Source organism: Ranitomeya imitator, chromosome 2 (assembly GCF_032444005.1).
Source record: "Ranitomeya imitator isolate aRanImi1 chromosome 2, aRanImi1.pri, whole genome shotgun sequence".
Classification (NCBI taxonomy): domain Eukaryota; kingdom Metazoa; phylum Chordata; class Amphibia; order Anura; family Dendrobatidae; genus Ranitomeya; species Ranitomeya imitator.
In genome coordinates, this window is record NC_091283.1 from 368,451,584 (window position 1) to 368,478,700 (window position 27,117).

A 27,117-nucleotide genomic window follows, 5' to 3' on the forward strand; every position below is an offset into this window, starting at 1 on the left:
ACCCTGCATACTCACAGTAGCAGGGGCAGCGCTGGGCTCTGCAGACGCAGGGCACAAAGAACCATCCATACTGAAGAGATTATAGTCTTACCTTCAGTGGTGATTCAGCAGGCTTTTATGGAGTAGCTCTCCTAGCACCTGCCTCCAGCGATAGGATTTCCCCTCCTCCTCCTCCCGGATCCACGTGTGGGACGCCATAGCACCGACACCGCCGCCGGCGAAACCCGGAAGTGCCGGCTTCAGGGTGATACGAATACCGGAAGTGACGCGCGCGACCGCTGACGTCACTTCCGGAACGCCGAACCGAGCAGCATGGAGGGAGGAAGCCGGGAAGCTTCAGAGAGGATCCCGGCTGGGGATCCCGGCCTGCTTTACCCTCGCGGGGGCGCAGGAAGGCCGGGAAGGGTCCCGAGGTACCTGCCAAGCAGGACGACGGGAGCAGCCCACGGAGAGGCACAAGGCGACCCCAGCTGCCCGGCTGAAAAGCAGGTGAGACCTGAAAGAATGACTGTAGTCACCGGCCACTACAGCATATAGGAACCTCTCCCTGTCCCATGGGGAACAGGAAAGACACTGGCGAGTGGGAGGTGGGAGGTGCTTTTAACCTCTCTTGTGTTTCCTGTTCCCCATTAGGGCAAAGAGACAACCTCCATATGCCGTCGTGGAAGGTGACTAGAGAAAAATCCATGTGTGCCTACAGAGTAGAACAAACTGAGTGTTTTTGGTTTTACTATTCTCTTTTGTGTCTTCAGGTTTCTTGGTGGTGTGTGAACATGTTCCTACAGACTTGTTCACTGTGCAGGTAGCCCATGTGTTCCTGTTTCCATAATTGTTCTCTTGTGTCTACAAGACTGGGGAGTTATCCACCAATCCTCTTGGGCTATCTGCACAAAAGCTGTTCTACTCTGTATGCACACATGGATATTTACTCTCTGAACCCTGTTCACACAGGTAATATACAGATGATCAGGTTTTTAAATACATCAGATAGGGATTGCATACATTAGTTAGGACTGCTCTGATATGGGTATACCGTGAAGTTTGGTAGAGCAGCTTAGTATACATTTTTTGCAAAAAACGTATCAACCAAATACCCTGTTTTTTACATCTTTTTACTAGCACTTGCGGATTAATGCAATTTTTTTCAAACTGAGTGTTTTTGGTTTTACTATTCTCTTTTGTGTCTTGAAGTAATAACAGACAACATGACCAAAATAGCAATTGCGAGATTATTGTATATTGTTAGAAATTGATTGCAAAATATTGGATTAGAAAGGAGTCCCCGTCCAGATCCAGATTTATTGCTCAAATGAACCATATAATTCAACATGGTATTTACACCAAGAGGAATAACCAGGAATACTCCCATAAACTATGGCAGCCATAGTTGGACAGGATCAATTAGAGTAACACCTGTTTTTACTATTGTAGTGCAAAACTCACGGTAAACTGTAATATTGTTGGATAATTGTTAATAATGGGCAAAGTGTTTGCACTTGCATGGGGAACAATACCCCCATAGGCACCAATTCAAATTTCACCCCTAGAGGCAATGGGGGCCTGAAATTTTGCTCTGTAAAATGGTCACAGTAAGGGGTAGAGGACTGCAACAGGAAGCAAAAAAAGGGTAAGAGCAGGACACCCCTCAACAAATGGGGATAGGGCACTGACTTTAAAATAAAAAAATAATAATCTTGAACCAGGAGGCAGAGGTCCAAGTGGAGGTGATGATGCACATGTAAAGGGCCAAGTACGAGATAAAAAATAGACAACACATTTTTTTTTGTAAGGGGAACTAATGGAAATATCAGAATAAAATAATTAAAAAAAAAGAATTATATTGAACCAGGAGGCCAAGGTCCAAGTGGAGAATGAGGTAGATGTTGTTATATAGGTTTAACAGTCAACCTGAGAGTTATCCAACACTGTTTTTTTGTATTGTTTTTGGTTATTTTAATTATTTTTAGTTTTTTTCTATTAATTTATAGGAAGTGGGGTGGAAGTTGCAGAGGCGGAGAAGGAGGAAGCCAACACATTTTGTGTGCTAGGCTGCACAGGCAACGACTAGCTGTCTTCGAAGGGAGGTGTACCGTCTGGGTCCTCTGTATCCCCCCAGTCACGCTTGAGCGATGCCCATAAGCAGTTTTGAGTGCCACTCTGCGGGAAACACGGTTCCTCAGTGTCCAAAACTGTCAATTGGCTGAACGCTTGCGTACCAGGCCGCTGTAAGTACAGGAACCTACCCTCCAAGCCATGTGTGATTGACAGGCCTGATAAAAGTGTGAATGTTGCCTTCTCCTGCGCCACCACCTCATTCATCATCGCCTGAAGGTTTTTTTCAAGCAGACATAGAAGTTGGATAGAAACGCTGATGATGGCGTCATTAGTGTTGGCCATGTTGGTCAAGTACTCGAAGCAGTGCAACACACGTCCCGCATAGTAGCCCACTCATTTGTGGTAAAGTGGTGTTCCGCCGACCGACTTGCATGTGTGCTGAAAGTGTAACTCTACCATTGCCTGCTGTTGCTCGCACAGTCTCTCCAGCATATGCAAGGTGGAGTTCCACCATTTCGGTACGCCACATATGAGGCGGTGACGCTGTAGCGCATACAGGTGAGCCGTAGCAGGGTAAGAATGCGGAAAGTGTACAAATTACATGCACTTTCAGCAACAAACCAGTCAGGAAGCTCTGCACTACCAAGTTCAGCAAATGCATCAGGCAAGGGATATGGGTCAAACTAGCTAGGCGCTGATCTGCTAACAGATTTCGTCCGTTATCACAAACCACCAGGCCGGACTTCAGGTTCATGAGCAAAAACCACTCATCTGTCTGCTGTTTGATCTCTGTCCACAGCTCTAACCTGGTGTATGATCTGTCCCCCAAACAAATGAGGGGCAGAACAGCTTTCTGGCATTTCCCCCTGGCGGGGCTGAAGTTGATAGTGCTGGGCTCCCTGTGAATGGGTGAGGAGGTGGAGGAAGAAGCGAAGTAGGAGGAGGAGGAGGTAACATGGACCGAGAAACATATGCCACTACATTGAACCAGTGGGCAGTTAGGGAGATGTAACATTCCTGCCGTGCTTACTGGTCCACGTATCTTGTTACATGGACCTTGTCAGTGATGGAGTTGCACAGTGCACATCTTATGTGGTCAGAAAAGTGTGTGCATGGCAGGAATGGACTGCCTGGCAAAGTAGTGGCAGCTGGGAACAACACTGCGGGACAGCCACAGACATCAGATTTTTTAACACCTTTCTGACATCGGGCATATATTTACGCAGATGTTGGACTCCATCCCTTTGATGTGGGCTATGGTGGTGAGTCCACATCTTTCCCGGCACGTCAGCTGTTTTGAACAGCTGACATGTGCCCAGAACAGCCGTGGGTGGAATCGTGACCCACCCACGGCTATTAACCCGTTACATGCCGCTGTCAAACGCTGACAGCGGCATTTAACAAGCGCTGTCGCTCCATTCAAAATAAATCAGTTAAAAAAAAAATCAAACATACCCATATTTGGTATCGCCATTTGGTATTGCCTGATCAATAAAAAAGGGATTAACCTGATTGTTAAACAGCGCAATGAGAAAAAAAAAAGTCAAAACGCCAGAATTACGATTTTTTTTGGCAGCAGCGACATTGCATTAAAATGCAATAATGGCCGATCAAAAGATCATATTTGCACCAAAATGGTATAATTAAAAACGTCAGCTTGGCGCACAAAAAATAAGCCCTCACCCAACCAGAGATCACAAAAATAGACACACTACGAGTATCGAAAATGGTGCAATTTTTTTTTCAACAATATTTGGAGTTTTTTTTTACCACTTAGATAAAAAAGAACCTAAACATGTTTGGTTTCTATGAACTCGTAATGACCTGGAGAATCGTAATGGCTGGTCAGTTTTAACATTTAGTGAACCTAGCAAAAAAGTCAAACAAAAAACAAGTGTGCGATTGCACTTTATTTGCAATTTCACCACATTTGGAATTTTTTTTCCCGTTTTCTAGTACATGACATGGGAAAACCAAATGGTGTCGTTCAAAAGTACAACTCGTCCCCCAAAAAACAATCCCTCAAATGGCCATATTGATGGAAAAATAAAAAAAGATATGGCTCTGGCAGGAGCAAAAAACAAAAACTAAAATACCTTCGGAGGTTAAGGGGTTAAACAAGCCTTCTCCACTAGCTGGAATGGCAGCATTTCAAACGCCAGTAATTTCGAAATGCTGACATTCAGGCACATGGCTCGTGGGTGGGTAGGGTGGAATTTCCTCTTTCTCTAGAGGGTCTGGAGAACTGAAAACTTTCATGCAGCGGTGTGGACATGGTCGGCGACACTGCTGGTGGTGTTCCTGTTGAACATGACCGAGAGGAAAAGGCCGAAAGTAAAGCAAAACAGGGAGCAGGAGGAGGCTCAGATGTCTCATGCTTTTAAAGATGTGTACTCTACTGCATTTCGTGCTTGGATTTAAGATGCCTTATATGTAACTGTAGAACATTTATGCCTCGCTTGAGGCTCTGATGGCACAGCCTGCAAACTGCCTGTCATCAGAACACTGTATGAAGAAATCCTATACCAGGGAACTCCTTTGAGCTGGCTTCTGGGGGCTCATCCCCTTGACGCGAGGAGAGGCAGTAGACGTACTGGCTCTGAGTCGGCTGCTGTGCTTTTCTACCATGCTGCTTCTTTTGGTGTGCTGCTGAGCCAACGTGACCACCTCCTCTTCCTCTGAACTGAACACATCACTAGGATGGCCCTAACTACATGAGGGGTCTGGGACATCATTTTCCCCCACATCATCTTCCACCCAGTCCTGACCCCTGCCCTCCTTGACGGTCGGAACACTGCAGAAAGTCGCAACAGTTCGGAACTGGGTTTCCTCAGCTCAAGAAATGTGCTTCGATGGTACGCTGACTGTCCTCTAACAGAACCAGTGGTTGAACCCTCAGTCTCTTCCATTTCTGGGGCAGAGCTAGGTGTATGGGCCACGGAACCTCAGCCAGTGGACTCATCAAACAGCAGAAGAGACTACTGAATGACTTGAGACTCACACTGCTTAGATGCTTTGCAAGGGGGTGAGGTGGAAGAGCGATGACCAAGATCTTTTATAGCACAGACCTATGAAGCTTTTATGGCACATACCACAGGGCTTTCATGGCACATACCAGGAGGCTTTTAGGGCACAGACCTACAAGGCCCTTATGGCACAGACCAAAGCCTTTTATAGCACAGTACACCAGGAAACACATCAATGGTATTGCACACAGCAACATGCTGATCTGATCAGCCGTCATGTGCCTTTAACAGCCAGTGGTGGATCAGAGACCACCTGCGGCTGTTAAGTTAAATGCCACTGTCACTCTCCGACAGTGGCATTTAACATGCGCCGAGTGTAAGCGCGTCACAAGAGATTACGTTGGCCCCCCTGTCACGAGATCGCCGGGCTTCGATGGGTTTTCATGACAGTCGGGGGTCTGCAGAAGACCCCCATGCCTGTCCCTGTAAATCATGATTTATGTTACACATAGTAGGGCTGAAGCCCTGACGTGTAGCATAAAGGATCAGTTGATTGCAGCTTCATGTCTCCTAAGAAGACTTTTAAAATCAGTAAAAAGTTAAAAAAAGTTTTAAAAAAAATATATATAAAAAATTCAAAATTAAAACACGTGTTCAGAAACGCTCGATTAAAATATAAAGTAAATTAATTCAATCAAAGGGCATAATGAGGGAAAAAAAGCCAGAATTAAGGGTTTGTTTCAGCAGCATTGCAATAAAATACAATAACAGGCAATTAAAACATCGTATCTACCCCAAAATTATATCAGTAAAAACATCAGCTCAGTGTGCAAAAAATAAGCCCTCATTCAGCCCAGGATCCCAAAAAATGGGGATGTAACGAACCTTAGAAAATGGCATTTTTGGGGGTTTTGTTTCTTACAAAATTTTGGATTTTTTTTCACTACTTAAATAAAAAAGAACCTATACATGTGTGGTATCTGCAAACTCATACTGAACTGGAGAACCATATTGCCAGGTAAGTTTTAGCATTTAGTGAACATGATTATAAAAAAACAAAGAAAAACAACTGTGGTGCAATTTCACTGCTCTTGGCATTATTTCCCCATTTTCCAGTACACTATCTGGTAAAATAAATGTTGTCATTCAAAAGTATAACTCATCCCATAAAAAACAAGTCCTCACGCTGCCATATTGATGGAAAAAAAAAAGAGTTATGGCTCTGGGAAGAAGGGTAGGAAAAAAATGAAAAAGAAAAAAAGGAATAACAGAAAGTTGCAAGGTGGTGAAGGGGTCAAACCAGACTGTTATGTCACACACATTAGTTAATAAAAAACATTTTCCACATGTCTACATTACAGCATAATTTTTTAAGCATAATTTTTTTGTTACGAAGTTAGAACCATTAAAAGTTGACCAGTGATTTCTCATTTTTACAACTAATTTTACAAAACCATTTACATTTAACGTCACTATGAGGGGTGTTCATCACAGAAAATACCCAAAAGTGACACCATTCTAAAAACTGCACCCCTCAAGGTGCTCAAAAACACATTCAAGAAGTTTTTTAACCCTTCAGGTGCTTCACAGGAACTAAAACAATGTGGAAGGAAAAATGAAAATTTTACTTTCTCACACAAAATGATACTTTAGCCATAAATTGTACATTTTCAAAAAAAGTAACAGGATAAAATGCACAAAACAATTTGCTCTGCAATTTCTCTTGAGTACGCAGATAACCCGTGAAAAATTACTGTTTGGGCGCACGGCAGGACTCAGAAGGAAAAGAGCACCATTTGAATTTTGCAGTGCAAAGTTGTTTGGAATCGATAGTGGACACCATGTTATGTTTGGAGAGCCCCTGATGTACCTTAACAATGGAAACATCCCACAAGTGACCCCATGTTGGACACAAGGAATTTATGTAGATGTGTGGTGAGGACTTTGAACCCCTTGATGCTTCACAAAATTTCAGAACATTGAGCCGTGAAAATGTAAAAAAAAATAAAAATTTAATTTTTACCACAAAAATATTGTTTTAGCCCTACACTTTTTATTTTTACAAGGGTAACAGGAAAATTGCACTGTACAATTTGTTGAGCAATTTCTCTAACTACTGTTTGGGCTCACGGCAGGGCTTGGAAGGAAAAGAGCACCATTTGAATTTTGCAGTGCAAAGTTGTTTGGAATCGATAGTGGACGCCATGTTATGTTTGGAGAGCCCCTGATGTACCTAAACAATGGAAACATCTCACAAGTAACCCCATGTTGGACACTAGACCCCTTGGGGAATTTATGTAGATGTGTGGTGAGAACGTTGAACCCCTTGGTGCTTCACAAAATTTCAGAACATTGAGTGAAAATGCAAAAAAAAATAAAATTGAATTTTTACCACAAAAATATTGTTTTAGCCCCACACTTTTTATTTTTACAAGGGTAACAGGAAAATTGCACTGTACAATTTGTTGAGCAATTTCTCTAACTACTGTTTGGGCGCACGGTAGGGCTCGGAAGGAAGGAGCGCAAACTGAATTCTGGAGCTCAGTTTAGGCTTAAATAGCAGATGCCATGTCAGGTTAAAAGAACCCCTGAGATGCCGAAAGAGAAGAAAACCCTACAACTGACTCCATTTTGGAAAACACACCTTCTGAGAATTTAACCTAGGGTGTAGTGAGCATTTTTAACAATCAAGCAACTCACATAATTGTATAAACGTAGGCTGAGTAAATGGAAAATTATTACTTTTTGTCCACTAAAAATTGTGCTTTGACCCCCAAGTCACCCGAATGTGGTAAAAAAAAAATACTGTTGAGGCACAGTGCAAAGCTCAGAAGGGAAGAAGTACAGTGGGTATGGAAAGTATTCATACTCCTTAAATTTTTTCACTCTTTGTTTCATTGCAGCCATTTGGTAAATTCAAAAAAGTTCATTTTTTTCTCATTAATGTAAACTCTGCGCCCCATCTTGACTGAAAAAAAACCAAGAAACATAGTAATTTTTGCAATTTATTAGAAAAGAAAAACTGAAATATCACATGGTCATAAGTATTCAGACCCTTTGCTCAGTATTGAGTAGAAGCACCCTTTTGAGCTAGTACAGCCATGAGTCTTCTTGGGAATGATGCAACAAGTTTTTCACACCTGGATTTGGGGATCCTTGCAGATCCTCTCCAGTTCTGTCAGGTTGGATGGAGAACGTTAGTGGTCACGTCTCTCCAGAGATGATCGATTGTGGTTCGGTCATGCGCCTTTAAGACCAGAGAATACTGGTCATGCGCCTTTAAGACCAGAGAATACTGGTCATGCACCTTTAAGACCAGAGAATACTGGTCATGCACCTTTAAGACCAGGGAATACTGGTCATGCACCTTTAAGACCAGGGAATACTGGTCATGCACCTTTAAGACCAGGGAATACTGGTCATGCACCTTTAAGACCAGAGAATACTGGTCATGCACCTTTAAGACCAGGGAATACTGGTCATTCACCTTTAAGACCAGAGAATACTGGTCATGCACCTTAAAGACCAGAGAACACTGGTCGTGCACCTTTAAGACCAGGAAATACTGGTCATGCGCCTTTAAGACCAGAGAATACTGGTCATGCACCTTTAAGACCAGGGAATACTGGTCATGCACCTTTAAGACCAGGGAATACTGGTCATGCGCCTTTAACCCCTTCATGACCAGGGGATTTTTCGTTTTTCCGTGTTCGTTTTTCGCTCCCCTCCTTCCCAGAGCCATAACTTTTTTATTTTTCCGTCAATTTGGCCATGTGAGGGCTTATTTTTTGCGGGACGAGTTGTACTTTTGAACGACATCATTGGTTTTAGCATGTCGTGTACTAGAAAATGGGAAAAAAATTCCAAGTGCGGTGAAATTGCAAAAAAAAGTGCAATCCCACACTTGTTTTTTGTTTGGCTTTTTTGCTAGGTTCACTAAATGCTAAAACTGACCTGCCATTATGATTCTCCAGGTCAGTACGAGTTCATAGACACCTAACACCTAGGTTATTTTTTATCTAAGTGGTGAAAAAAAATTCCAAACTTTGCTAAAAAAAAAAAAAAAAATTGCGCCATTTTCCGATACTCGTAGCGTCTCCATTTTTCGTGATCTGGGGTCGGTTGTGGGCTTATTTTTTGCGTGCCGAGATGACGTTTTTAATGATAGCATTTCGGTGCAGATACGTTCTTTTGATCGCCCGTTATTGCATTTTAATGCAATGTCGCGGCGACCAAAAAAACGTAATTCTGGCGTTTCGAATTTTTTTCCCGCTACGCTGTTTAGCGATCAGGTTAATACTTTTTTTTAATTGATAGATCGGGCGATTCTGAGCGCGGCGATACCAAATATGCGTAGATTTGATATTTTTTTTATTGATTTATTTTGATTGGGGCGAAAGGGGGGTGATTTAAACTTTTATGTTTTTTTTATTTTTTTCACATTTTTTTAAACTTTTTTTTTAAACTTTTTCCATGCTTCAATAGCCTCCATGAGAGGCTAGAAGCAGGCATAGCACGATCGGCTCTGCTACATAGCAGCGATCTGCTGATCGCTGCTATGTAGCAGAATTGCACGTGTGCTGTGAGCGCCGACCACAGGGTGGCGCTCACAGCGACAGGCAATCAGTAACCATAGAGGTCTCAAGGACCTCTATGGTTACCATTCACAAGCATCGCCGACCCCCGATCATGTGACGGGGGTCGGCGATGACGTCATTTCCGGCCGCCCGGCCGGAAGCGGTAGTTAAATGCCGCTGTCTGCGTTTGACAGCGGCATTTAACTAGTTAATAGGTGCGGGCAGATCGCGATTCTGCCCGCGCCTATTACGGGCACATGTCAGCTGTTCAAAACAGCTGACATATCCCGGCTTTGGTGCGGGCTCACCGCGGAGCCCTGCATCAAAGCAGGGGAGCCGGCATCGGACGGTATAGTACGTCCGATGCCGGTAAGGGGTTAAAGGGACACTGTCACCTGAATTTGGAGGGAACAATCTTCAGCCATGGAGGCGGGGTTTTTGGGTGTTTGATTCACCCTTTCCTTACCCGCTGGCTGCATGCTGGCTGCAATATTGGATTGAAGTTCGTTCTCTGTCCTCCACAGTACACGCCTGTGCATGGCAAGATTGGCTTGTGCAGGCATGTACTACGGAGGACAGAGAATGAACTTCAATCCAATATTGCAGCCAGCATGCAGCCAGCGGGTAAGGAAAGGGTGAATCAAACACCCAAAAACCCCGCCCCTATGGCTGAAAATTGTTCCCTCCAAATTCAGGTGACAGTGTCCCTTTAAGACTGGGAATACTGGCCATATGCCTTTAAGACCAGGGAATACTGGTCATGTGCTTTTAAGACCAAGAAAAACTGGTCATGCACCTTAAAGACCAGGAAATACTGGTCATGCGCCTTTAAGACCAGGGAATACTGGTCATGCACCTTTAAGACCAGAGAATACTGGTCATGCACCTTTAAGACCAGGGAATACTGGTCATGCACCTTTAAGACCAGAGAATACTGGTCATGCACCTTTAAGACCAGGGAATACTGGTCATGCACCTTTAAGACCAGGGAATACTGGTCATGCACCTTTAAGACCAGAGAATACTGGTCATGCACCTTTAAGACCAGGGAATACTGGTCATTCACCTTTAAGACCAGAGAATACTGGTCATGCACCTTTAAGACCAGAGAATACTGGTCATGCACCTTTAAGACCAGAGAATACTGGTCATGCACCTTTAAGACCAGAGAATACTGGTCATGCACATTTAAGACCAGGGAATACTGGTCATGCGCCTTTAAGACTGGGAATACTGGCCATATGCCTTTAAGACCAGGGAATACTGGTCATGTGCTTTTAAGACCAGGAAATACTGGTCATGTGCCTTTAAGACCAGGTACTTCCTTACCCGGGTACTGATGTAGAGTCGATGTGCCCCTTTAATGCAAAAATACTGTCACCCCAGTGTGATCTGGCTGGGTGAACCAAGATGGCCACCGGGAGCTGCAGAGTTGATAAAATCTCGCAGAGAGCGAGAAGCGCCAATTTGGGGGGCGGAGACACAGACACGATGTTGAATAGGCCTAAGCCGGGGCCTAAATTTCTGTAGCCGGCGGACGTCACCAGTGGGTCGTTCCAGGCAAGACTTCCAGGATGCGGCCTACAAATCGGCCGAAGCCGGGGACTAAATTTTTGCAGCCATTCAGAGCGTTACCTCAGAGAGGTGGGCCATAGGGAAGTGGCTGAGGCTGCCTGTCAGCATGTGAATATCCCACTGAAGATGGATCCACTCACCATTGATGCGCGTCCCGGCATGGAGCCGCCGCGGATGTGGGTTTCAGCGCTGTTCTGTGCAGCAAGGACGGTGCAGTGATAAGCCTCAATCCATCATCCGTTTGTTAGGGAGGTGGAGAGGAACCGTCCGCCTCCTTGTGCCATCCGCTTTCACAGTGGTGGGACAGTGGGGGCTGCTCGGACGCCATAGAGAGGGGCCTCTGTACAGCCACGGAGTTCAGTCCGGATGGACAGGGCCAGTTGTCCGGCATTAGGCCTGGCTCCAGGAGAGGATGCATGGAGGCGACACTCCATGTGCTCGCCCGCTGCTGGTGTGGGGAGATCGGGACCATGGAGGAACCATCGCCCCTGAAGTGAGCTCAGGCATAGCTTCCCACGTCGCAGGAGAGGGTACGGGGAGGTATACTCGCCGTGCTCGCCTGTTGATGGTTCGGGGGAGATCGGAACCTTGAAAGGAGCCGTCGCCCCCTTCACTCCGTTAATTAAAAAATAAAAATTTACAGAAAAGTAAGCAATAAAATAAAAACATTGGGGTCTGAAACAGACTCATGTGCCTCCTACAGACACTAAGCAAGAACTGGTTAGCTGAGAGCCAGCAGGAAGGTGTATACTGCAGGGGAGGAGAGCACTTTTTTTGTATCACTTAGTGTCAGCCTCCTATTGGCAGCAGCATACACCCACGGTCTGTGTCCCCCAATGAGGCGAAGGAGAAAGTTATGGCTCTGGGAAGGAGGGGAGTGAAAAACAAACATGGAAAAATGAAAAATCCCAAGGTCATGAAGGGGTTAAATTTGCAAACATTTCTACATTTCATTTTTTTCAGTCAAGATGGGGTGCAGAGTGCACATTAATGAGAAAAAATGAACTTTTTGGAATTTACCAAATGACTGCAATGAAACAGAGTGAAAAATGGGGTCTGAATACTTTCTGTACCCACTGTATAAGCCGATGGGGCCATAGACTGTGATAATGATAGCAGAGTAAATGTGCGTTCTGACGTGCATTATTTTTGGGAGTGTCCACCTATTGGAGGTGGTCACTCAGATGCAGTTTACTACTTCTGAGTGTCCGCCTTCAGTAGGCAGACACTCATGAAAACGATACATGTCAGAGCACACGTTCGCTCTGCCGTCACGATTACAGTCTATGGCCCCGTCGGCACATACGTCCGAACCTGGTTTTGCCGAGGGGGTTGGGAAATATGAACCAATGGGACCCAAGAACACAATAGGAAAGCACCCTAAAAATAGCAACAAAATTTATCACACAATTTCTGCTGAACATGGCAGTACCCCATATGTGGATGTACAGTACTGCTTAGCCATACGACAAGTCTCGGGAGGGACGAAGCACTATTTGCCTCCTGGAGCACAGATTTTCCTAGAATAGTTTGCAGACATCATATATAGAGCCCCTAAGTGCTAGAAGATCAGAATAGCCCACTCAATTGACCCCATTTAGGAAATTATGCCGTTTTTTTACTTTATTTATAGGCGTAGTGATGAATTTGACTCCATCAGTGTTTTCTGCTATTGTAGTGCCCAGTACGTTCTAGTGCCCATACATTAAGCCCAGGTTACACTTCAGGAGACACGCAAACAGTAAATTAAGCAGGCTCTCATCGCTAGAGAAAAGCCAAACATGTGGGCGCTAAAGGTTGTTTAGGCACACTGTGGGCCTCAGAAAGGGGGCATTTGGATTTGGCAGTGCAGAATTTGCTGAATTTTTTTTGGGGGGGAAGCGAGGAGCCATTTAGTTTTTCTGGAGCCTTTGTACTACCAGTTACTTGAAAGCCCCCTATATTTCCATTAACAGATGACGGCCCTGAGTGGGGACTTGCCATTTTTGTGCACTGAGTTGAAGCTTTTATTGGAACATTTTACATAACATTTGGGATCACATTTATCCGGCGCTCTATGCTGAGAACTTACATTGGGGTTTTCATCTAAATCTATGAGTGACGTAATGGAGATGAAACCCCCGAGGGATCCATTCAATTTAATTTGGCAGCATATTTACTCTGGGCTCCATCTGGCCTCAGTTCAGTGGTGTCCTTCTTTTCACCAGATTACAGGTCAGACAGTGTCCACAGTGCCTCCATCTGCCTTAGCCTAAAATTACTGAAATTACTGGGATCTTTGGGAGGCAGAATGAACAAATCAATAGTAGGTGAAGAATAGATTTCATTTATTTTTTACGCCGCTCCTTGTGCGGTATAAGTGATTAGACAACTTTATTCTTCGGTTTAGTGCGATTACATCGATACCAGATTTATATCGGGTTTTTATATTTGGCAGTTGTCACCCACTAAAAGATTTCTTTTGGTTGAAAAAACAATTTTTGCATCCCCATATTCTGAGAGATATAATTTTTCCATATTTCTGCAGAGTCATGTGAGGTCTTGTTTTTATTTTTGCGGCATGAATTAACGTTTTTATTGCTACAATTTTCGGGCTAATTACATTTTTTGATCAGTTCTGTATTCCAATTTTGGGGAGGCAGAATGAATAAAATCCAAAAATTCAAGAATTGTCTGTTTATTTATGTCAAACACAGTGTGGAAAAAGTGAAGACAACTTCATTCTTCTGGTCAGTACGATTACAGCGATACCAACTTGCTTAACTGTTGACAATAACAGTAATTTCGAACAGAAGTGCCCAAACATTTAAATGCTGCTGTAAAAGACCTTTGGTGGGTATTTCATTGATGAATTACTCTTTTTTTTTTAATCCTAGCATATTTGTCCCAACTACAGTGCAATTGTAGCCTTCTGATTGCATAGCAGAAATGACTAGGTCTTCTTGGGTCCAGCAGCTCTTGCCCCTTTCCTACATCCAGTGATCACATAACTGCTGGGTCTGGAGGAGTACGTTAGTTATTCCTATTTCTGTATAAACAGCGCTTGTGAAGTCCTAACAAACAGGCAATCCATGCATGGGTTGTGGATGTCGAACAGTCGCATGACATACAGCCATAGCGAATCGAATATAGGGTATCTTTGGTGTGTTCGAATATCATTAGATAACACCTTATCCAAGCACGCTCGCTAATCACTAATATTTTTACAGCACTTCGGAAGAAGTGGTGAATCTAAGACCACAGAGCTCACACAAAATGGTAAAAGCCATTGACTGAGGAGAATCTGTGACATCTCTGCATTTAGTGTTTACTACTCACCTGGGAAGTCATATGTAGGAAACTCCTCTTTACACCACTGATCACCAATCACATAGGTCTCTGTAGTATTATTATGGGTCAGATCTTCATCCTGGAACAAATATTGTAAAAGTCACAGACAGATGGAGAAGAAACATCTATGATCAGCTCTGGTGGATAAAACAAGACTGAGCACAAGACCTTCACAGCCGTCTACACATCATAGGGGAGATCTCATGACACCTTCTCTCAATCTACCTGATGATCCAAAGGAACATCTAGATTTTCTTGTTTGCATTCATGTCGAAGAAGAGGAAGCGGACATCTCTCTGGTGTTGTCTTCTTACTGGATGGAACTGGAGGAAACACATACAGGGACTGAATTCATTTTTTTACATACAGATAATTATAGGCCGTGCGTATTTAGTCCTGTCTATTACCTGGTGATGTGAGGGGCTGGGGAACCTCCATCATGACATCCTTGTACAGATCTTTGTGTCCCTCTAAATACTCCCATTCCTCCATTGAAAAATAGATGGCGACATCCTGACACCTTATAGGAACCTGACACACACAAGGATACAGTCAGCTTCCCGACCCCTTCATAGCGTTACTGTATAATGTCCCAGCATTCCCAGCAGTGTCACCTCTCCAGTCAGCAGCTCAATCATCTTGTAAATGAGTTCTAGGATCTTCTGGTCATTGATGTCATCATGCATCATGCTGTGAGGTTGAGGCCCTGTGATTGCGCTCAGGGGTCTTTCCCATCCCTCAGACACAGGGGCCTGACACCGCTCACTAGAGGTCTTCACTAATATATAATCCTAGTTATGAAGAGACACATTAATAAATGTAACTACAGACATTTCCAGAGTCCTCACCTCTCTAGTTCTGTCCATCTGCTAGATAAGAATGATGTAATGTGACGTCATCAGAATCTCTCACCTTTCCAGTAAGCCGGAAGAGGATCTCTAGGGTGAGGTGTAACATCCTATCCGCCATCTTGTCCCTTTCCATCCTTGACCAGTCAATCAGGAAAATTCTGTTACATAGAAGATCTCCACTGAGAGGATCCAATATCGTAGAGACTTGAATGGGGAGAAAAGTAAATCAAATACAAAACAATTTCTGAAGATAATAAAGGGAAATATATGAGAGAAGATATAAAGCAGATACTTCACAATTAAGGACAGAGCATGTCAGACCCTCAGATGAACGCTGCAGCTAATCACTGGCCACCGAGGTGTTACCAACATATATGAGAAATGAATAAAAGGACAACAACCATCAGGGCCACTTTACCTGCAATGACCAGCAAGTGATAAGTGTACTAGAAGAAAGTTAATCGGGGATCCAGATTTTCTGTGAGGCACTTTATAATACGCACACAAATATGTCTGCGCTGTGTGGACAGATATTAGGCAATTTGTATTTTTGATAATTCATTTTATTACTGAACATCTGCTGTTGGTCAATCCAAAAGGTTAATAAACCTGAATATTTAAGAAAGTTAAAGTGTGGTTTTGTCTTTCTTATGAGAATATTGATGTGTTCAAAATTATGGAGTAACTAAATGATATACAATTTGAAATGGGAAAAATCAAGTTTAACCCCTTCATGACCCAGCCTATTTTGACCTTAATGACCTGGCCATTTTTTGCAATTCTGACCAGTGTCCCTTTATGAGGTAATAACTCAGGAACGCTTCAATGGATCCTAGCGGTTCTGAGACTGTTTTTTCGTGACATATTGGGCTTCATGTTAGTGGTAAATTTAGGTCAATAAATTCTGTGTTTATTTGTGATAAAAATGGAAATTTGGCAAAAATTTTGAAAATTTCGCAATTTTCACATTTTGAATTTTTATTCTGTTAAACCAGAGAGTTATGTGACACAAAATAGTTAATAAATAACATTTCCCACACGTCTACTTTACATCAGCACAATTTTGGAAACAACATTTTTTTTTGCTAGGAAGTTATAACGGTTAAAATTTGACCAGCGATTTCTCATTTTTACAACGAAATTTACAAAACCATTTTTTTTAGGGACCACCTCACATTTGAAGTTAGTTTGAGGGGTCTGTATGGCTGAAAATACCCAAAAGTGACACCATTCTAAAAACTGCACCCCTCAAGGTGCACAAAACCACATTCAAGAAGTTTATTAACCCTTCAGGTGCTTCACAGCAGCAGAAGCAACATGGAAGGAAAAAATGAACATTTAACTTTTTAGTCACAAAAATGATCTTTTAGCAACAATTTTTTTTATTTTCCAAATGGTAAAAGGAGAAACTGAACCACGAAAGTTGTTGTCCAATTTGTCCTGAGTACGCTGATACCTCATATGTGGGGGTAAACCCCTGTTCGGGCGCACGGCAGGGCTTGGAAGGGAAGGAGCGCCATTTGACTTTTTGAATGAAAAATTGGCTGCACTCTTTAGCGGACACCATGTCACGTTTGGAGACACCCTGTGTGCCTAAACATTGGAGCTCCCCCACAAGTGACCCCATTTTGGAAACTGGACCCCCCAAGGAACTTATCTAGATGCCTAGTCAGCACTTTAAACCCTCAGGTGCTTCACAAATTGATCCGTAAAAATGAAAAAGCTTTTTTTTTTTCACAAAAAATTTCTTTTCGCCTGAATTTTTTCATTTTCACATGGGCAATAGGATCAAATGGATCCTAAAATTTATTGGGCAATTTCTCCCGAGTACGCCGATACCTCATATGTGGGGGTAAACCACTGTTTGGGCACACGGCAGGGAAGGCGCGCCTTTTGACTTTTTGAATGGAAAATTAGCTCCAATTGTTAGCGGGCACCATGTCGCGTTTGGAGAGCCCCTGTGTGCCTAAGCATTGGAGCTCCCCCACAAGTGACCCCATTTTGGAAACTAGACCCCCCAAGGAACGTATCTAGATGCATACTGAGCACTTTAAACCCCCAGGTGCTTCACAGAAGTTTATAACGCAGAGCCATGAAAATAAAAAAATAATTTTTCTTTCCTCAAAAATGATTTTTTAGCCTGGAATTTCCTATTTTGCCAAGGGTAATAGGAGAAATTGGACCACAAATGTTGTTGTCCAGTTTGTCCTGAGTACGCAGATACCCCATATGTGGGGGTAAACCACTGTTTGGGCGCACGGTAGCGCTCGGCGCCATTTGGCTTTTTAAATGGAAAATTAGATCCAATCATTAGCGGACACCATGTAGCGTTTGGAGAGCTCCTGGGTGCATAAACATTGGAGATCCCCCACAAATGACCCCATTTTGGAAACTAGACCCCCAAAGGAACTAATCTAGATGTGTGGTGAGCACTTTGAACCCTCAAGTGCTTCACAGAAGTTTATAACGCAGAGCCATGAAAATAAAAATAAAAAATTCTTTTCTCAAAAATGATTTTTTAGCCCGCAATTTTTTATTTTCCCAAGGGTAACAGGAGAAATTTGAACCCAAAAGTTGTTGTCCAGTTTCTCCTGAGTACGCTGATACCCCATATGTGTGGGTAAACCACTGTTTGGGCACATGCCGGGGCTCGGAAGTGAAGTAGTGACGTTTTGAAATGCAGACTTTGATGGAATGCTCTGCGGGCGTCACGTTGCGTTTGCATAGCCCCTGATGTGGCTAAACAGTAGAAACCCCCCACAAATGACCCCATTTTGGAAACTAGACCCCGAAAGGAACTTATCTAGATATGTGGTGAGCACTTTCAACCCCCAAGTGCTTCACAGAAGTTTATAACGCAGAGTCGTGAAAATAATAAATACGTTTTCTTTCCTCAAAAATAATTTTTTAGCCCAGAATTTTTTATTTTCCCAAGGGTTACAGGAGAAATTGGACCCCAAAAGTTGTTGTCCAGTTTTTCCTGAGTACGGTGATACCCCATATGTGGGGGTAAACCACTGTTTGGGCACACGTCGGGGCTCAGAAGGGAAGTAGTGACTTTTGAAATGCAGACTTTGATGGAATGGTCTGCGGAAATCACGTTGCGTTTGCAGAGCCCCTGGTGTGCCTAAACAGTAGAAACCCCCCACAAGTGACCCCATTTTGTAAACTAGACCCCCCAAGGAACTTATCTAGATATGTGGTGAGCACTTTGAACCCCCAAGTGCTTCACAGACGTTTACAACGCAGAGCCGTGAAAATAAAAAATCATTTTTCTTTCCTCAAAAATGATGTTTTAGCAAGCAATTTTTTATTTTCTCAAGGGTAACAGGAGAAATTGGACCCCAATAATTGTTGCGCAGTTTGTCCTGAGTATGCTGGTACCCCATATGTGGGGGTAAACCACTGTTTGGGCACACGTCGGGGCTCGGAAGTGAGGGAGCACCATTTGACTTTTTGAATATAAGATTGGCTGGAATCAATGGTGGCGCCATGTTGCGTTTGGAGACCCCCTGATGTGCCTAAACAGTGGAAACCCCTCAATTCTAACTCCAACACACTCCTAACCCTTATCCCAACTGTAGCCATAACCCTAATCACAACCCTAACCTCAACACACCCCTAATCACAACCCTAACCCCAACACACCCCTAACCCTAACCACAACCCTAATTCCAACCCAACCCTAACCTTAAGGCTATGTGCCCACGTTGCGGATTCGTGTGAGATTTTTCAGCACCATTTTTGAAAAATCCGCGGGTAAAAGGCACTGTGTTTTAGCTGCCGATTTACCGCAAAGTGCCAGTGTTTTTTGTGCGGATTTCACCTGCGGATTCCTATTGAGGAAGAGGTGTAAAACGCTGCAGAATTCGTACAAAGAATTGACATGCTGCGGAAAATACAACGCAGCGTTTCCGCGTAGTATTTTCTGCACCATGGGCACAGCGGATTTGGGTTTCCATATGTTTACATGGTACTGTAAACCTGATGGAGCACTGCTGCGAATCCGCAGCGGCCATTCCGCTGCGGATCCACAGCCAAATCCGCACCGTGTGCACATAGCATAATTCTAAAGGTATGTGCACACACTGCGGAAAACGCTGCGGATCCGCAGCAGTTTCCCATGAGTTTACAGTTCAATGTAAACCTATGGGAAACAAAAATCGCTGTACACATGCTGCAGAAAAACTGCACGGAAACGCAGCGGTTTACATTCCGCAGCATGTCACTTCTTTCTGCGGATTCCACAGCGGTTTTACAACTGCTCCAATAGAAAATCGCAGTTGTAAAACCGCAGTGAAATGCGCAGAAAAACCGCGGTAAATCCGCCATAAATCCACAGCGGTTTGGCACTGCGGATTTATCAAATCCGCTGTGGAAAAATCCGCAGAGGACCAGAATACGTGTGCACATACCGTACCCTAACCCTAACCCTAGTTCTAACTCCAACCTTAGTGGAAAAAAAAAAAATTCTTTATTTTATTATTGTCCCTACCTATGGGGGTGACATAGGGGGGGGGGGTCATTTACTGTTTTTTATTTTGATCACTGTGAGGTTTTATCACATCATTTTGGAAGATGGCGGCGCCCAGGAAAGAAGACGGACGGACCCCGGGAGGCTCGGTAAGTATGATGGCGTGGGGGGGGGGGAGCACGGGGGGGTGGATCGGAGCATGAGGGGGGTGGATCGGAGCATGGGAGGGTGGATCGGAACACGGGGGGGTGGATTGGAACACGGGGGGGTGGATTGGAGCGCGGGGGGGTGGATTGGAGCACGGGGGGGTGGATTGGAGCACGGGGGGTGGATCGGAGTGCAGGGGGGTTGGATTGGAGCACGGGGGGAGCGGACAGGAGGATGGGAGAGCGAGCACAGGACGGAGGGGAGAGGACCACAGATCGGAGGGCTGGGGGGGGCGATCGGTGGGGTGGGTGCACATCAGTGTTTCCAGCCATGGCCGATGATATTGCAGCATCGGCCATGGCTGGATTGTAATATTTCACCAGTTTTTTAGGTGAAATATTACAAATTGCTCTGATTGGCAGTTTCACTTTCAACAGCCAATCAGAGCGATCGTAGCCATGGGGGGGTGAAGCCACCCCCCTTGGGCTAAAGTACAACTCCTCCTGTCCCTGCAGGCCGGGTGAAATTACAGTTAACCCATTCACCCGGCCTGCAGGAGCCCAATCCGGCCATGACGCATATGCTGCGTCACAGGTCGGAATGGCACAGGTTTTCATGACGCATACGGTGCGTCAAAGGTCGGGAAGGGGTTAACCCCTTACTGACATTGGACACACTAATACATCGATGTCAGTATCCCCAGCTTTGATGTTGGCTCTGGCGGTGCGCCCACCTCAAATCCGGGACATTTCAGCTGTTTTGTGCAGCTGGCATGTGCCCGCAATAGTTGCAGGCAGAATCGCAATCCGCCCGTGGCTGTTAACTAGTTAAATGCCACTGTCAAACTCTGACAGCAGTATTCAACAAGCGCTTCCGGCCATCCAGCCGGAAATGCGCTCACCGGTGACCCACATCACGTGATCGTAGGTCACCGGTGTGTCGGTATGACAACCAGAGGTCTCCATGAGACCTCTATGGTTGTTGGTGCCGGATTGCTATGAGCGCCACCCAGTGGTCGACGCTTATAGCAAGTCTGTAATTCTGCTACATAGAGGCAATCTGAGCATTGCCTCTATGCAGCAGAGCCGATCAAGCTAAGGCAGCTTCTAGCCTCCCATGGAAACTATTGAAGCATGGCAAAAGTTAAAGAAAAATAGTTTTAAAAATATAAAAAAAATATATATAAAAGTTCAAATCACTCCCCTTTCGCCCCATTCAAAATAAAACAATAAAAAAAAAAATCAAACGTACACATATTTGGTATCGCCGTGTTCAGAATCGCCCGATCTATCAATAAAAAAGAATTAACCTGATCGCTAAAAGGCGTAGCGAAAACAAAAGTCAAAACGCCAGAATTAAGGTTTTTCTTGGCAGCCGCATTTCATTAAAATGCAATAATGGGCGATCAAAAGATCATATCTGCACCAAATGGTATCATTAAAATTATTAGCTCGGTGCACAAAAAATAAGCCCTCTCCCAACCTGAGATCACGAAAAGTAGAGACGCTACGGGTATCGGAAAATGGCAATTTTTTTTTTTTTTTAACAAAGTTTGGAATTTTTTTTTCACCACTTAGATAAAAAAGAACCTAGACATGTTTGGTGTCTATGAACTCATAATGACCTGGAGAATCATAATGGCAGGTCAGTTTTAGCATTTAGTGAACCTGGCAAAAAAGCCAAGCAAAAAACAAGTGTGCGATTGCACTTTTTTTGCAATTTCACAGTACTTGGAATTTTTTCCCCATTTTCTAGTACACGACATGGTAAACCCAATGGTGTAGTTCAAAACTATAGCTCATCCCACAAAAAAACAAGCCCTCACATGGCCATATTGACGGAAAAAAAAAAAGTTATGACTCTGGGAAGAAGGGGAGTCAACCTCCATCCATGGAGTCTGTCAGTTTCTTAATCTTATGACGATCAACTTTTTGGAAAGCACCAACCACAGCCCCCAAACACTGATCAAAAAAGTGACTTTTCTCGGTAGGATTTAGGTTTGGTGAGGAGGGGTGTATCACTATTCTTTCAAATTTTTAGGCCTTTACTGGCAGCCGAGCAGCAGAGACTTCAATGCTGCAATGGAGCATTGTACTGCAGAACAATCATGGTTGTCTAGAAAGATGAAGACTTTTTGCTGGACCACTGCTTGATGAAAGTGTCTTCTAAAAGCTGGCAGTAGGTTTAGCAATTGATTTTCTAATTAAAAAGAACTATTTTTTACTTCATTTTTAATCCATAAAAGTCCAACGAGATGCTCTTTAATAATACCAGCCCTTAGTGGAATCACACCTCTACCTTTCAGACGCCTGAATCAAAGTGAAGGTCTGTGCCTGTTACTGATCCAGCCACAGGCACATCCATCACGTCCGTCAAGATTCACTCGCATGTCATCTGTCCATAAGGTCTTTGAAAAATCTTTCTTCAGACATTTCTTGGAACAGTCTTGCCGTATCCATTTCTGAGTTGCTCAGTGGTGGTCGGGTTCAGCCTCCTTACCTCAGTTTTGTCTCTGAGCACCTTGTACTTCTGGCCTCCCCGAATGCTGCAGCTCTGGAATATGACAGCACTGGAGAATTATGGCTTCCTGGTCACTTCAGGATTCTTTCTTCTCACATCTTTGGGCGTTAATGTGTATTTTTTTTCTCAACACATTTTTTGTGACCCTGGTGATTATTTGCAACAAAACTTTGAATGCGCTGTGATTGCTCCAATATCTATTTCAAAAGCTCTGCATCCCTCTTTAAGACTTGTAACAATGCCTTTTCAGAGTCAGTTAAATCTCTTCTTTGCCGATTTCTAACTTTGATGGTGATTTGTAGGTCAATTTTCATGCGCATGGGACCTTTATGTTATGACTATTACTGCACATGAACTTATGTTATTTCACGATGTCTATTAACCTCTTCCTGACAGCCCTTGGTAGATATACGTCGGCACTTGCTGGGCTCTGTGCAGCACCGACATTAATGAACGGTGGGTGGTCTCGCAGCGCTCGGGACCCCCAGCGTCCTTGAAGCACTGCAATTCCTGTGCAGAGTGGTTGCTCTGACAGGTGACATCATCAGGACCCGATTCGATCAGATCCCAATAATGTTAACATTTTGCTATCTTCTGCCACGATCACGGCATTTAGAAGATAGCAGAGTGAGACCGCTGCTATACTCGCCTCTCTGACGCCCCCCATGATGAGATCTGATCAGATCACAGGGGATCCCGCATTGTCCCGGCAGCCGGAGGTCATGTGATGACCTCCAGATCTGCCAGCTACGGTGGCCTGTTAGACTCAGCCTGCAGCTGAGTCTAAGGGTATGTTTCCAAGGTCAGGAAACGCTGTGTGTTTGACGCTGCATACAGCCGCAGCATCAAACACGCAGCGTCCAAATGTTACAGCATAATGGAGGGAATTTCATGAAATCCCATCTCCACTATGCGTTAAAAGACGCAGGCGGCAGACCCACGTAAATGGACATGCGGTGCGTCTATCCAGAATGCAGCATGACTGTTTACAATGTGACGATGCTCCATCGCCGCACCGCAAATTTACCAGAGACTATCATTAGATGTGGTAAAACCACATCTAATGATTACTCACATGCATAGTAACTGCGTAAATGCAGCTTACTACCAGGGCTGTGGAGTCGGAGTCGTGGTCGGAGTTAGTTTTGGTTGGAGTCAGAGTCGGTAGAAATGTACCGACTCCGACTTTTAAAAAAATGTATTAATATTTCATAACTGAACTTTCATATGAATTTTATAAATGTTACTCAAATATATATGTTCTATCAAACTATGAACAACAGTGATAAGCAGTTCTGCTGGAGATAGAGACATTTCTTACTTCTTGTGTGTCACTGTTCTCCACTGCCCTTATCTAATCTTATACTTTGTTAACCTCATGCTGCCCCAACCCCCCTACTTACAATGTATGAAACTGAAAGTGAAAATGTGTTGCAAATATTTAGTAGTAAAGCTCCTCCTCTAGACTAGATGTTTAGTAACATAGTGACATAGTAAGGCCGAAAAAAGACATTTGTCCATCCAGTTCAGCCTATATTTCATCATAATAAATCCCCAGATTTACGTCCTTCTACAGAACCTAATAATTGTATGATACAATATTGTTCTGCTCCAGGAAGACATCCAGGTGTGCGTCTTCCAAGCATCTCACAGCTGCTACTCAGAAGAGGAAGACTGTAAGAAGTATTATCCTTTCAACAAACTTTGCATCAGTTAACTGTGAGTACATGAGGAATAACAGTATTACTGACCACTATATCAGTTGTACGACCTGGCAATAATTTTGTACAATTGTTTTTAGGAAAAACAATTGTCATTTGGATTGTGAATGCAGAATTAAAAACCTGAGAATGTCAAAGAAGTGTCACATTAAATCAGCTGTATTTGAACATTTCACCATCACTCAAGATTGAAAACATTATGTCTGTCAGTGTATGACAAATGATTCTGACGAAAACAAATGCTGTGAAGCCAAGATCAGTGCATATTCAGGCAAAGATAAAAATGCTCCTACCAGAGCTTCTAATCTAAAGAGACATTTACAGCGCTTTCATCCAGAAGTACTGAAAGCAGTGGATGAGAAAGACTGCATCCAAACGAATGAACCAGTGCCCAGCTCTTCCAGCCAAACAAAGGAGCAGAGAACTTTGCAGCCATCAGTTGCAAGATATTTTGTCAGTGACAAAGTTACTGTGACAATGACAGTAGATACATTTAAAAAACAGATCATAGAGCTTGCTGTAAAGGATAGTGTGCCTATTTCATTATTTTCACGACCAGCTTTTATGTGTCTGAATGGGGAAATGGCCCGCAAGCTTGGTGTTTCTCTGGAGAGAGAGAGTATTAGAAAATGAGTAATGGAAGAAGCTTTTAAACAAAAGGAAGAACTTAAAAAAACTCTCAAGGGACGCTTTCTGTTTCTTAAAATGGATACCTGCACACGTCACAGAGTGAACTATTTTGCCATCAATGTCCGATTTGTTTGTCACAAAAATGATATGGTTACCAAGACATTGGCAGTAAAAGACATCAAAGCTCATCACACCAGTGAGTTTCTCCAAGTCTTGGTGGAAAAGGTTCTGCAAGACTATGAACTTAAAAAAGAGCAAGTTCTTTCTGTCGTAACTGACAATGCTTCAAATATGATAAGTACTATTAAGCTAATGAATGACAGTAATGATGGTGACCAGCAGCTAGAAGAACCTTCTGGGTCCACAGACACAGAAATGTTTGAAATAGAGGAACACAGTATTGTAACTGAGGAGCAAACTGAAGTTGCTTCAGATGAACAGCAACATGATAGTTTAGATGATCTTGTTGAAACTGTCTCAATACGTTCTTTCATTCATCACATGCGCTGTGTTGTGCATACGCTACCGCTGGCTATAAGAGACAGTCTGCAAGAAGGACATGCTGCTGCACTGATTGGCAAGGTGAGAAAATTGGCTACTGTTGCCAGAACCCCTAAAGTTAACTCAATTTTGAAGAGACGTGCTGGAAAAGGGGCAATTATTGATCAAGCCACACGATGGGGCAGTACTTACTTAATGATTCAGCGCTTGGTTGAACTGAAAACCTTTCTTGTAGACATGGCTAACCCGCAACAGACGCTAAATAAAAGTCAGTGGAATCAGGTGACTGAGCTGGAAAAATTGCTAGAGCACCCATTTACAGTGACTAAAAAATTACAAGCAGAGGACTTAACGCCAGGTATTTTCTTAAAGGAGTGGAAGAACCTGATGTTTCGCCTGTCCCAAAGAGGAGGGTTAATTGCAAGTGGCATTGCTACATCAATGAAACGGAGAGAGGAGCTACTATTACAAAATAACATTCTTTTGGCAGCTGTTTATGTAGACCCAATGCATTGGATTCTTCTAGATGATCAACAGCTAACTAAAGGAAAAGGAGCTCTGTTTGAAATAGCAGTAAGGATGAAAGGGTTGCAGAACAGTCAGGAGGAACAAGAAGAATTTGGTCGTCCTGCCACATCTTCACCCTCATCAACTGATGAAGAATTTAATTTTGAAAAATATTTGGATCACAAGGACCGTGCAAAGCATTCCCGCATAGAAGAGTCATCCCCATCAAATAACACAGCCAGTACATTTCAGCAGAATTTTTCATGTGCACTAAAAGAAATTGAGAAATTTGACCGTTCATCAAAAATAACAGTGCAACAAGCGATTCCTCTGTATCCTGACATTGTCAGACATGTTGCCCGAGTGGTTACTGCTTTGCCACCAACCCAAGTTAGTGTAGAGAAGTTGTTCTCTGCTCTCAAAATAATTAGATCAGATTTGAGGGCATCCATGAAGGAGGATCTGACAGAGGCAATACTTTTTCTGAGGACAAATTTATAGATTTCTTCTTATTAACTACATAACAGTGTTTATTGCATATTTACTTACAAGAGTTTAAAAAAGTTTATAAAAGTTATTTGCTATATTCTAATTGTATTCTAATAAATATAGTTTTTGCTCTAAGTGGTCTGATTACTTATGTGATGGTGAGAAACTGAATAAGCACGATGTTAATATTTTACAACAGTAAATTTATTGTTACGAACTGGCCATTTATGAAGGAGTCGGAGTCGGAACCTGCTAAAATCCAGGAGTCGGAGTCGCAACTGTGGCTTACCGACTCCACAGCCCTGCTTACTACGCATGTCTACTAATTTAAATAAGGTCTTACCTGTTACACCGCCCAAAGTCCGTGTCCACTGCAGTTCTCGCGATAACTTAGCTTACTGCGAGAACTGCCATGCATGTGACTGGGGGTTATCTCAGTTCACCCTAGGCTAATTCTCACGGTCAGCTGATCGTGAGAGCAAGAGTGTAGGAGATCGCCGGAGAGTTATCTCCGGTGGTCATCTACAAGCTCTGCTATGTCTGGATGTCAGCCATCCACATGTAGCAGAGCTGGACTCATCATATGACACTCGTTATTAAGGACTGCATCGGACCAGGGAGTATACTGTTGGTTGTTTTTTGGGGTTTTTTTTTTCCAGAAGATCGATGGCTTTGTTTGGATTACCAGTGTAATAAAGATGGCAAAACTGTGTGGTGTTTCATTTCATTAAAATACTTTATTCTGCATGTGTGTTTTATTAACCCTTTACCAAC

The 27,117-nt window shown here is 43.5% G+C and overlaps 1 protein-coding gene across 1 annotated transcript in view; it reads right to left on the reverse strand.

Moving 5' to 3' along the window:
* The window catches only part of LOC138663914 (zinc finger protein 271-like), a 75,641-nt gene that overhangs the window by 47,281 nt on the left and 1,243 nt on the right, over positions 1-27,117 (reverse strand). The window contains exons 2-6 of the mRNA XM_069750284.1: positions 15,416-15,558; positions 15,118-15,294; positions 14,911-15,034; positions 14,729-14,826; positions 14,492-14,582 (exon numbers count right to left, since the gene is read on the reverse strand). Coding sequence (XP_069606385.1) covers positions 14,492-14,582; positions 14,729-14,826; positions 14,911-15,034; positions 15,118-15,294; positions 15,416-15,487 — 562 coding nt within the window. The 5' untranslated portion in view covers positions 15,488-15,558. The remainder of the gene's footprint in view (positions 1-14,491; positions 14,583-14,728; positions 14,827-14,910; positions 15,035-15,117; positions 15,295-15,415; positions 15,559-27,117) is intronic.